Here is a 13,422-nt window from a genome sequence, read left to right as displayed (position 1 = left end):
TATTATTTGTTTTAATTAAATTGGAGGATGGGAAGGCACACAGCAGTACAAACAAAATAAACATAAAAAACAAGAATAACAGGGGGATGAGCTGGTTTTGACAGCTGTTTTTTCATCTGTTTGAGGAGTCAGAATCCCCCCCGCCCCAAAAAAACATCAGCCCAAAAAAACTAAACAAAAAAACAATTCCACTGTAATGGGCTGATTAGGATGGGGATGGCACGCCTCCATGTTGGAAAAACAAATTAACATCATTAGTAGTAGAAATGAATTGTTTTGTCAATCTGTTGTGGAATCTGTTCAGGGGCCAGTCTGTGGTACTGTGGTTTTAGGGTGAGATAGATTAAAGAGGGAAATTAGGTCTAAAGACTAATTTCAGATAATCTCAATTATCTGCATTATAACTTAGAGATAAACAAGGCATCAAAAGCCATTGCATTCAAATGAAGGGAGCATAGTCAATATGTGGACGGTGGTCTTGTGAAAAAGAGGGAGAAAGTTCCAAACCAACAATATATCAGGGAATAGAAGGATACAGGATACGTGTAGAGAGCTGTGCTGATTAAACCTGCTCTGGACGGCATACATTAGACATGTACATCTGGTAAACCGGCCATAATACATGATTTACAGTGAACTTAAAGGAAATTTAAGTAAAACATTCCTCGAGAGGGGGACCTGTGTATCTATCTATACCCTCTGGACACCCAGGGAGAAAAGAGGGATAGAGGGAGGGTGAAGAAGAGGAGGAAAGAGATGGGGCAAGGGGTTCAAACTGTAGTGTTTTGGATCAGTACCACTTCCTCGTCTCTGAATGGATTACAAAGATCATGGACCCTCCACCGTTACCACGTCAGCACTTTCACACCCCCTCCTCTCCTCCTCTTCTTCCTTTCACCCTCCCCTTTTAATATAAAGACATTTCCTATCAAAGCCAATACTTGAAAAAGCCAGACAGATAAATAGAAATCACACATTATCTTTGAAGCCTTTTTTCATTTACTTTGCCTCTCGTAGCGTGTCTCTTATCACCAGGGGCAAATATGAGAAGTTCCCTGCTTTATGATTAGGGGGAAAGCATTAAATAGATTATAGGACTCCATTCAAGTTGTACACAATAAGTACTAAAGTATTACATGATATTAATCCTGCCATTCCATTACTGTCTCAATCACTGGGTGAAGCCTAATTACGGGGGAGTCCGTTGCTGCAGAGTGAATTGAAACACACTTACGTCTGGTCGCAGTAATCTCCTTATTGCATCAACCAGGCTGCCTCTGTACTGGTCCAGAAACAAGCTGAGGCGGGAGGGGGGGAGAAATAGAGGGGGAGAAAGAGATAGATTAGAATGCATTCCAGCGATAGTGACTCAAGATAAACTAGGAGGCTATTTATTTTCCTTTGTTTACAAATAAATCCACAAACAGAAGAAAAACAATTTGCATGAGTAAAATTCTTTTATTTTTTATTTATATTCTCCTCCCTTTATTTTCATCAAAGTCTAAAATGTACACAGATATCAAACATATGACACACAAACACTTCAAATCGCTAACAGATCTCGATTTTTCAAAACAATGATTTGAACACAAGTATACAAAGTAATTATCTGTATTCATGTACAGTGAGCTAGCTGTTATATTGGCTCTGTACTTTGGATTTGAAATGAGGTTAAAGTGCAGACAGTCAGCTTTAATTTGAGGGTATTCTCATCCATATCAGGTGAACTGTTTAGAAATTACACCACTTTTTGTACATGTCCCCCCATTTTAGGGGAGCAAAAGTATAAGGACAAACTCACTTAAAGTTGTATTAAAGTAGTCAAAAGTATTTGTCCAATATTCATAGCACTCAATGACTATATTCAAGCTTGTGACTCAAAAAAATTTGTTGGATGCATTTGCTGTTTGTTTTGGTTGTGTTTCAGATTATTTTGTACCCGATATAAATTAATGGTAAATAATGTAGTGCCATGTGTCACTTTTATTGTAAATAAGAATAGAATATGTTTCTAAACACTTCTACATGAATGAGGATGCTACAATGATTACGGATAATCCTGAATGAATCTTGAATAATGATGAGTGTACGGATAATCCTGAATGAATCATGAATAATGATGAGTGAGAATGCACAAATATCATACCTCCAAGACATGCTAACCTCTCACCATTACAGGGGAAGTTAGCATTTTTTGGGGGGTATGATTGTGCATATGTAACTTTCTCACTCATCATTATTCACCATAATCATGGTAGCCTCCACGTTAATGAGGAAGTGTTTAGAAACATATAGGTGCATTCAGAAAGTATTCAGACCCCTTGACTTTTTCCACATTTTGTAGTGTTACAGCCTTATTTTAAAAATGATTAAATTGTCCCCCCCCCCCCTCAATCTACACACAATACCCCATAATGACAAAGGAAAAACACATAAAACATTTTTTGGGGTCAATTTATTTTTTACTCAGTACTTTCTTGAAGCACCTTTGGCAGCGATTACATTCTTGAGTCTTCTTGGGTATGACGATTCATTTCTTCGATTCATCTCTGCAGATCCTCTCCAGCTCTGTCAGGCTGGATGTGGAGCGTCACTGCACAGCTGTTTTCAGGTCTCTCCAGAGATGTTAGATCGGGTTCAAGTCTGGGCTCTGGCTGGGCCACTCAAGGACAGTGAGACTTGTCCCGAAGACACTCCTGCGTTGTCTTGGCTGTGTGCTTAGGGTCCTTGTCCTGTTGGAAGGTGAACCTTCGCTCTGCAGATATTTGTCCTTCTGGAAGGTCTCCACAGAGTATCTCTGGAGCTCTGTCAGAGAGACCATCGGGTTCTTGGTCACCTCCCTGACCAAGGCCCTACTCCCCGGATTGCTCAGCTTGGCTGGGCGGCCAGCTCTAGGAAGAGTCTTGGTGGTTCCAAACTTCTTCCATTAAGAATAATGGAGGCCACTGTGTTCTTGGGGACCTTCAATGCTGCAGACATTTTTTGGTACCCTTCCCCAGATCTGTACTTCCACACAATCCTGTCTCGGAGCTCTACCGACAATTCCTTCGACCTAATGGCTTGATCTTTCCTCTGACATGCACTGTCAACTGTGGGACCTTATATAGACAGGTGTGTGCCTTTCCAATCGAATGGATTTACCACAGGTGCACTCCAATGAAGTTGTAGAAACATCTCAAGAATGATCAATGGAAACAGGAAGCACCTGAGCTCAATTTCGAGTCTCATAGCAAAGGGTCTGAATACTTATGTAAATAAGGTATTTCTGAATTTATAAAAAACTGTTTTAGCTTTGTCATTATGGGGTATAGTGTGTAGATTAATGCAGGAAATAAACAATTTATCCATTTTAGAATACGGCTGTAATGTTACAAAATGTGGAAAAAGTGAAGGGGTCTAAATACTTTCTGAATGCACTCTACTCTTATTTACAATGAAAATGACACAATACATTATTTACCATTAATTCCTATTGGGCACAAAATAATCTGTAACACAACCAAAACAAACAGCATGTGCATCCAACAAGTTTGTAAAGTCTCAAGCATGATGTAGTCATTGTGTGCTAGAAATATGGGACCAAATACTAAACTTTTGACTACTTTAATACAACTTCTAATATTCAATATGACACTGTTATGTATGCCATTAGTCAACTGTTGACTATGTTAGAGCTGCAATCTGACCTCGTTACCTTACAGAAAGCCCTGGCTGGTTTAAAATGTGTACTTAATGCGGGCAAGACTAAAATACATGATGTTCTCTACTGAATGTTTCAGATGGACTACATATTTATTCATTGGATGGTCCTCCCATTGATCGGGTTCCCGCCTACAAATATCTGGGCATTTCAATTGACAAAGACTTCATGTTTAAAAAGCATATGGATGAGTTTGTTAAAAAGCTAAGATTCAAAGTGTGTTTAAAAAAATATATATATATATAAAAAGATCTATCTCCCTAAATAGCAGGAAGCAGGTTGTACAGTCAACTTTCCTGACAGTCCTTGATTATGGCAACAGCATTTACCAGATTGCAGCAGCCACTACTCCTAAACCTTTGGATGCCGTCCACCACAGCGCCGTTCGTTAGATCACTGGTGACAGTTTTAATACTCACCACTGCATCCTGTATCAAAACGTTTGGCTGGTCCTCATTAAAGTCCCATATAACAATTCCTTACTTCCTCTTTGTTTACAAAGCCCTACCACACAAGCTTCCAACTTACCTAACTTCATTGCTATTGTATAAAAGAATGAGCTACCAAACCCACTCGCAGGATTGGTTAACTTGAGGTAAATCCTCCTTTAGTTTTAGTGGCCCCCATTGTTGGAATAACGTACAAAATGATTCCCTGGTGCCACTAGGGCAGTTTAGGACTCTAGTGTTGAATGAATTCATTGAGGATTGATTTGAATGGTTCGTTTGTTGTGGTCTTGAGGATGTGCCTTGTGGTTATTTTTATTCTTCTTGTTTTAAATGTAATGTAAATTGTTCTTCCTGTTGTGGAAAATGTTTCTACTCGGGACACGATTGGGAATGAGACCCTGGTCTCAATTGGGCTATCCTGAAAAAAAGTTAATACATATTATTTAAAAAATCATTTTACAAAACATTGCTCTTTCCATGACATAGACTGACTAAGTGAATACTATGATCCCTTATTGATGTCACTATTTAAATCATGAAGGGGAGGAGACCGGTTAAAGAAGGAAGCCTTGAGACAACTGAGACATGGATTGTGTATGTGTGCCATTCAGTGGGTGAATGTGCAAGACAAAATATTGAAGTGCCTTAGAATGGGGTATGGTAGTAGGTGCAAGGCGCACTGGGGTTGTGTCAAGAACTGCAACGCTGCTGGGCTTTTCACGCTCAACAGTTTCCTGTGTGTATCAAGAATGGTCCACCACCAAGCTAACTTGACACAACAGTGAAAGTATTGGAGTCAACATGGGCCAGCATCCCTGTGGAACGCTTTCTACACCTTGTAGAGTTCATGCCCTGACGAATTGAGGCTGTTCTGATGGCAAAACGGGGGGGCAACAATTTAACCTCAGTCATTGTTTCATTTCAAATGTGCTGGAGTACAGAGCCAAAATAAAACAAAAAATGTAACTGTCCCAATACCTTTGGAGCTCATTGTGTTTATATAAATAAAATATGATAATGTTAGAAAGTGATAAAAACAACTTTCAATTTATATAAGTTACAAGTAACAACCATCATTTTAATCCCCAACCCTCAACAGTGACATGATATAAAACTGTACAAACCTAGTGACATTTGAATAATTGTTGGAGTTCAACAAGCTTGGAACTCAACAAGCTATCATATGTCATTACTCAGCAATGACCATTATCAGATCATTGAACACTGGTGCAATGTGTGTAAAACTCCTTTAGATGAAACGGAATGAGAGATTTAAAAAGAGATGGCAAGACTAAGGTGGAGGGCTTGGAATGAGATCGTATACTGTATCTGCCTGTTTGTAGGAGGAGTTCAGATAAATTGTTTAAATTCAGATGAGAATATAAGGAATATAAAGGTGATATTAAGATTTAAGAGATTAAACCTGTGTGAGAAAGTGGAGGAAGTGGAGTGTAATTGTATTCAAATATGAGTGAGACTGAGTGAGTTTGACAGACAGAGACTGTGTGTGTGTTAACGTGGCCACTCATGTTTGTCCTCTCTTTGGGGAGACGGGTGACAGGAGCGTCATTGAGCAGGAGATGAGAAGAGGAAACAGACTTGTGTTCATGCACGCCTCGTTGCCTACGGTGATCACCCTGGTAACGCACTCACGGTCAGATCAGCACCATGCTGGGCTTCAGTCACCCCCCTCACCCTCCCCCTCCAATCACACCCAAAGCAGCCGTCACTCTAATCACAATAGCCTCTGTCAGGACCAATATTATCCCAAATGAGTGCTAAAGTAATTTGACTAAATGCAACAATACAACCCAGATCTAGCATAATCCAACACAAAGCCCCTACTGGCTCGCAGCGCTGCAATCTGGGGGAAACTTTCCAATCACGTTAGCTGGTGACCTTCCCTATGCAAATCTGTCTCTTCTGTAGGAAATCCGTGTGGAGCGGAGCGGGATGGAGCAGAGCGGAATGGAGGAGAGGGGAGCGGAGCGTGATGGAGTAGAGGGGAGCGGAGCGGGATGGAGGAGAGGGGAGCGGAGCGAGATGGAGGAGAGGGGAGTGGAGTAGAGGGGAGCGGAGCGTGATGGAGTAGAGGGGAGCGGAGCGTGATGGAGTAGAGGGGAGCGGAGCGAGATGGAGGAGAGGGGAGCGGAGCGGGATGGAGGAGAGGGGAGCGGAGCGGGATGGAGGAGAGAGGAGCGGAGCGGGATGGAATAGAGGGGAGCGGAGCGAGATGGAGGAGAGGGGAGCGGAGCGGGATGAGGAGAGGGGAGCGGGATGAGGTAGAGGGGAGCGGAGCGTGATGGAGTAGAGGGGAGCGGAGCGAGATGGAGGAGAGGGGAGCGGAGCGGGATGGAGGAGAGGGGAGCGGAGCGGGATGGAGGAGAGGGGTGCAGGATGGAGGAGAGGGGAGCGGAGCGGGATGGAGCAGAGGGGAGCGGAGCAGGATGGAGGAGAGGGGAGCGGTGCGGGATGGAGGAGAGGGGAGGGGAGCGGAGCGGGATGGAGCAGAGGGGAGCAGTGCAGGATGGTGCAGAGGGAGCGGTGCAGGATGGAGGAGAGGGGGAGCGGTGCAGGATGGAGGAGAGGGGAGCGGAGCGGGATGGAGCAGAGGGGAGCGGTGCAGGATGGAGGAGAGGGGAGCGGTGCGGGATGGAGGAGAGGGAGAGGAGAGCGGAGCGGGATGGAGCAGAGGGGAGCGGTGCAGGATGGAGGAGAAGGGGAGCGGTGCGGGGATGGAGGAGAGGGGAGGGGGCGGAGCAGAGGGGAGTGGTGCAGGATGGTGCAGAGGGGAGCGGTGCAGGATGGAGGAGAGGGGAGCGGTGCAGGATGGAGGAGAGGGGAGCAGTGCAGGATGGAGGAGAGGGGGAGCGGTGCAGGATGGAGGAGAGGGGAGCGGTGCAGGATGGAGGAGAGGGGAGCGGAGCGGGATGGAGCAGAGGGGAGCGGTGCAGGATGGTGCAGAGGGGAGCGGTGGAGGAGGATGGAGGAGAGGGGAGCGGTGCAGGATGGAGGAGAGGGGAGCGGAGCAGGATGGAGGAGAGGGGAGCGGAGCGGGATGGAGGAGATGGGAGCGGTGCAGGATGGAGGAGAGGGGAGCGGTGCAGGATGGAGGAGAGGGGAGCGGTGCAGGATGGAGGAGAGGGGAGCGGTGCAGGATGGTGCAGAGGGGAGCAGAGCGGGATGGAGTGAAGCGGCGCACAGCATGGCCTGACTGACTGACCCGACTGATGGGCCTGACTGTGTCACACACAGAACATTGTGACCTGGGTTTAGAATTCCAGACTGGAATAAAACAATAAAATAAATACACTTGATTTCAGTAACAAAACAGGGGGCAGGACAGTGCATCACAGTGGGCACTTAGTCTCAGTGTGATGGGATTAATAATGCTTTGGGAAACAGTGAGAGTACATTCGGGGACATGTACTGTATATGGAAGGATACATTGACCTCCATCTATGGAGAAAGAAAGTCCCTCTCTGTGCTGGTAACAGGAAGCAGGCTGTACCAGCAGAAGGAGATACAGTAAGGCTCAGTAGTAATAGTCTATCTCTGAGGTATCTCTGGCTCCCTCCAATGGGAAAACACCAGATCAGCTTCCTGAGTGAACTCCGACCTTAGTCTATGTGGGTGTTATGTGGGGTGCTGAGGTAATACATGTAGAGAACAGGGCTTTGGTATAGTTGGTGATGTGTAGGGGATAGGCCGCTGTAGAGAATAGGGATTTCATGCAGATGGGTGATGATAAGGCCCTTGTACTGTTTTGTACAGATGAGATAAAGCTTCTAGTTTTCCTCTCCTTTTTCAGTCTCATTGTTCCACTAATCACTTCCCGCACTTATCTAAGATGGTTTCAGACTCATTTTCTTGCTTTACAAGAAATGTCACTTCACAAATCCATTGTAAGGACACAGATGTGAAGGTTATACAAGTTTAAGTTTGTAAAAACACTTTCTAGTCTATTGACCACAATGACATAATGCTTCCATTGACCTGTCTTTTGTAACGGGAGCAGATTGTGGGTGTGGTGAGTAAGAATGTGAGTTTAGAAATGACGACGTCTAACATACGTTGGGGTCGTGACCTCTGACCTCAAATCAGGTTCATTATATGGTGAACTGGTGACCCCCCTGTTTTGTGTGGGTGGGGTCACTGCTGAACAATGGAGGTTGGGCCTTAGGGAGGGGAGGCGAGGGGTGGGCAGTCTACCCGGTCTCTGCCACTCTCTCTGTCCCCTTCCCCTGGTCAGCGGGGCACCCCACCCCTCTAAACATACTCCGAGACACTTCCACTACTTCCCCTTTATCTGAACCTAACCCACCAGTTATCTGATACACACTATATATACAAAAGTATGTGGACACCCCTAGTGGATTTGGCTATTTCCACCAAACCCATTGCTGACAGGTGTATAAAATCGAGCACACAGCCATCCTATCTCCACAGACAAACATTGGTAGTAGAATGGCCTTACTGAAGAGCTCAGTGACTTTCAACGTGGCACCGCTATAGGATGCCACCTTTCCAACAAGTCAGTTCGTCAAATTTCTGCCCTGCTACAGCTTCCCCAGTCAACTGTTAGTGCTGTTATTGTGAAGTGGAAACGTCTAGGAGTAACAACGGCTCAGCCGCGAAGTGGTAGGCCACACAAGCTCACAAAACGGAACGGCTGAGTGCTAAACACATAAACACATAAAAGTTGCCTGTACTCGTTTGCAACACTCACTACAGAGTTCCAAACTGCCTCTGGATGTAACGTCAGCACAAGAAATGTTCGTCGGGAGCTTCATGAAATGGGTTTCCATGGCCGAGCAGCCGCACACAAGCTGAAGATCACCATGAGCAATGCCAAATGTCGGCTGGAGTGGTGTAAAGCTCGCCACCATTGGACTCTGGAGCAGTGGAAATGCTTTCTCTGGAGTGATGAATCACGCTTCACCATCTGGCAGTCCGACGGATTAATCTGGGTTTGGCGGATGCCAGGAGAACGCTACCTGCCCCAATGCATAGTGCCAACTGTAATGTTTGGTGGAGGAGGAATAAGGGTCTGGGGCTGTTTTTCATTATTCGGGCCCCTTAGTTTCAATGAAGGGAAATCTTAACAGCATACAATAACATTCTAGAGAATAGTGTGCTTCCAACATTGTAGCAACAGTTTGGGGAAGGCCCATTCCTATTTAAGCATGACAATGCCCCCGTGCACAAAGCGAGGTCCATATAAAAATAGTTTGCTGAGATCGGTGTGGAACAACTTGAATGGCCTGACCTCAAACCCATTGAACACCTTTGGGATGAATTGCAATGCCGACTGTGAGCCAGGCTTAATCGCCCAACATCAGTGCCGGACCTCACTAATGCTCTTGTGGCTGAATGGAAGCAAGTTCCCACAGCAATGTTCCAACATCTAGTGGAAAGCCTAATCAGAAGAGTGGGACAACGGGGGGAACAAACTCTATATTCATGCCCATAATTTTGGAGTGAGATGTTCGATAATCAGGTGTCCACATACTTTTCGTCATGTAGTGTACTATACAGTACACTGAACAAAAATATAAACACAACATGTAAAGTGTTGGTTCCATGTTTCATGTGCTAAAATAAAAGATCCCAGAAATGTTCCATACGCACAAATAGCTGATTTCTCTCAAAATGTGTGCACAAATGTATTTACATCCCTGTTAGTGATCATTTGTCCTTTGCCAAGATAATCCATCCACCTGACAGATGTGGCATATCAAGAAGCTGATTGAACAGCATGATCATTACACAGGTGCGCCTTGTGCTGGGGACAATAAATGGCCACTCGAAAATGTGCAGTTGTGTCACACAACACAATGCCACAGATATCTCAAGTTGAGGGAGCGTGCAATTGGCATGCTAACTGTAGGAATGTCCACCAGAGCTGTTGCTAGAGAATTGAATGTTAATTTCTCTCCATAAAGCCGCCTCCAAAGTTGCTTTAGAGAATTTGGCAGTATGTCCAACCGGCCTCGCAACCAAAGAACATGTGTATGGCATCGTGTGGGAGAGCGGTTTGCTGATGTCAACGTTGTGAACAGAGTGCCCCATGGTGACGATGAGGTTATGTTATGGGCAGGCATACGCTACGGACACTGAACACAATTGCATTTTATCGATGGCAACTTGAATGCCCAAAAATACAGTGATGAGGTCCAGGGGCCCATTGTGAGGCCCATTTTTTAAAGGTATCTCTGACCAACAAATTACCAGTCATGTGAAATCCATAGATTGGGCCTAATTTATTTATTTCAATTGACTGATTTCCTCATATGAACTTTAACAAAATATATAAACACAACTGAGTTAAGTATACAGTGCATTCAAAAGGTATTCAGACCTCTTGACTTTTTCCACACACCATCGGGTTCTTGATTTACCTCCCTGACCAAGGCTCTTCTCCCCCGATTGTTCAGTTTGGCCGGGCGGCCAGCTCTAGGAAGACTCTTGGTGGTTCCAAACTTCTACCATTTATGATGGAGGCCACTGTGTTCTTGGGGACCTTCAATGCTACAGACATTTTTTGCTACCCTTCTCCAGATCTGTGCCTCGATACAATCTTGTCTCTGAGCTCTACAGACAATTCCTTCGACCTCATGGCTTAGTTTTTCTCTGACATGCAGAGTCAACTGTGGGACCTTATATAGACAGGTGTCTGCCTTTCCAAATCATGTTCATTCAATTGAATTTACCACAGGTGGACTCCAACCAAGTTGAAGAAACATCTCAAGGAGGATCAATGGAAACAGGATGCACCTGAGCTCAAATTCGAGTCTCATATCAAAGGGTTTAAATATTTCTCTGTTCTAAATTTTTAATAAGAGTGCAAAAATGTATAAAAAACATTTTAAAAATTTTAATTATGGGGTATTGTGTGTAGATTGATGAGATTTTTTTTATTTTTTAAATCCATTTTAAAATAAGGCTGTAACGTAACAAAATGTGGAAAAGTAAAGTTGTCAGAATACCTTCCAAATGCACTGTGTATACAGTACCAGTCAAACATTTGGGCACACCTACTCATTCAAGGGTTTTTATTTATTTGTAATATTTTCTACATTGTAGAATAATAGTGAAGAAATCAAAACTATGAAATAGCACATATGGAATCATGAACTGTAGTAACCAAAAAAGTGTTGAACAAATCAAAATATATGTTATATTTGAGATTCTTCAAAGTAGCCATCCTTTGCCTTGATGGCAGCTTTGCACACTCTTGGCATTCTCTCAACCAGCTTCATGAGGTAGTCACCTGGAATGCATTTCAATTAACAGGTGTGCCTTGTTAAAAGTTAATTTCTGGAATTTCTTTCCTTCTTAATGCATTTTGAGCCAATCAGTTGTGTCGTGACAAGGTAGGTGTGGGTATACAGAAGATAGCCCTATTTGGTAAAAGACCAAGTCCATATTATGGCAAAAACAGCTCAAACAAGCAAAGAGAAATGACAGTCCACCATTATTTGAAGACCTGAAGGTCAGTCAATATGGAACATTTCTAGAACTTTGAACGTTACTTCAATTGCAGTCGCAAAAACCATCAAGTGCTATGATGAAACTGGCTCTCATGAGGACCGCCACAGGAAAGGATGACCCAGAGTTACCTCTGCTGCAGAGGATACGTTCATTAGAGTTACCTGTCTCTCATGAGGACCACCACAGGAAAGGAAGACCCAGAGTTACCTCTGCTGCAGAGGATACGTTCATTAGAGTTACCTGTCTCTCATGAGGACCACCACAGGAAAGGAAGACCCAGAGTTACCTCTGCTGCAGAGGATACGTTCATTAGAGTTAACTGCACCTCAGATTGCAGCCCAAATAAATGCTTCACAGAGTTCAAGTAACAGACACATCTCAACATCAACTGTTCAGAGGAGAATCAGGCCTTCATGGTCAAATTGCTGAAAAGAAACCACTACTAAAGGACACCAATAATAATAAGAGAATTGCTTGGGCCAAGAAATATGAGCAATGGACATTAGACTGGTGGAAATATGTCCTTTGCCCTGATGTCCAAATGTGAGATTTTTGGATCCAATTGGCGTGTCTGTGAGATGCAGAGTACGTGAACGGATGATCTCCACATGTATGGTTTCCACCGTGAAGCATGGAGGAGGAGGTGTGACGGTGTGGGGGTGCTTTGCTGGTGACACCGTCTGTGATTTATTTAGAATTCAAGGCACACTTAGCCAGCATGGCTACCACAGCCTTCTGCAGCGATATGCCATCCCATCTGGTTTGAGCTTAGTGGGTCTATCATTTACTTTTCAACAGGACAAGGACCCAACATGCCAATAGTTTGCAAAGCTGTCATCAAGGCAAAGGGTGGTTACTTTGAAGAATCTCAAAAATAAAATATATATTTTTTTAACACTTTTTTGGTTACTACATGATTTCATGTGTTATTTCATAGTTTTGATGTCTTCACTATTATTCTACAATGTAGAAAATAGTCAAAGTAAATAAAAACCCTTGAATGGATAAGAGTATCCAAACTCTTGACTGGTACTGTATACTGTATACTGTATACATACAGTGCCTTGCGAAAGTATTCTGCCCCCTTGAACTTTGCGACCTTTTGCCACATTTCAGGCTTCAAACATAAAGATATAAAACTTCTTCCCAACAGTATCTCGGACCTGCCTGGTGTGTTCCTTGTTCTTCATGATGCTCTCGGAGAGAGTTTGCTGCACTGAAAGTAAAGGGGCTGAATAATTTTGCACGCCCAATTTTTCAGTTTTTGATTTGTTAAAAAAGTTTGAAATATCCAATAAATGTCGTTCCACTTCATGATTGTGTCCCACATGTTGTTGATTCTTCACAAAAAAATACAGTTTTATATCTTTATGTTTGAAGCCTGAAATGTGGCAAAAGGTCGCAAAGTTCAAGGGGGCCGAATACTTTCGCAAGGCACTGTACATACATACATACAGTGGGGCAAAAAAGTATTTAGTCAGTCACCAATTGTGCAAGTTCTCCCACTTAAAAAGATGAGAGAGGCATACATACATACATACATACATACACACATACACACACACACACACACACACACACACACATACATACATACACACATACATACATACATACATACATACATACATACATACAATCCAATCTTCTCTTAGACTAATCAAGTAAAGTGTCCATTTAGGAAATTATATATAAATGTACGTACAACATCTACAGGTGTAGGATCTTACTTTGATCACCCTGTTGTTGCAGGATATTTCCTGTCCATTAATTATAATT

The 13,422-nt window shown here is 43.6% G+C and overlaps 1 protein-coding gene across 1 annotated transcript in view; it reads right to left on the bottom strand.

Moving 5' to 3' along the window:
• The window catches only part of camkmt (calmodulin-lysine N-methyltransferase), a 187,350-nt gene that overhangs the window by 16,468 nt on the left and 157,460 nt on the right, over positions 1-13,422 (bottom strand). Inside the window, exon 9 of the mRNA XM_042306201.1 lies at positions 1,235-1,298. Coding sequence (XP_042162135.1) covers positions 1,235-1,298 — 64 coding nt within the window. The remainder of the gene's footprint in view (positions 1-1,234; positions 1,299-13,422) is intronic.

This window comes from Oncorhynchus tshawytscha, linkage group LG25, assembly GCF_018296145.1.
Source record: "Oncorhynchus tshawytscha isolate Ot180627B linkage group LG25, Otsh_v2.0, whole genome shotgun sequence".
Classification (NCBI taxonomy): domain Eukaryota; kingdom Metazoa; phylum Chordata; class Actinopteri; order Salmoniformes; family Salmonidae; genus Oncorhynchus; species Oncorhynchus tshawytscha.
This window is presented reverse-complemented; position numbering and strand designations above follow the sequence as displayed.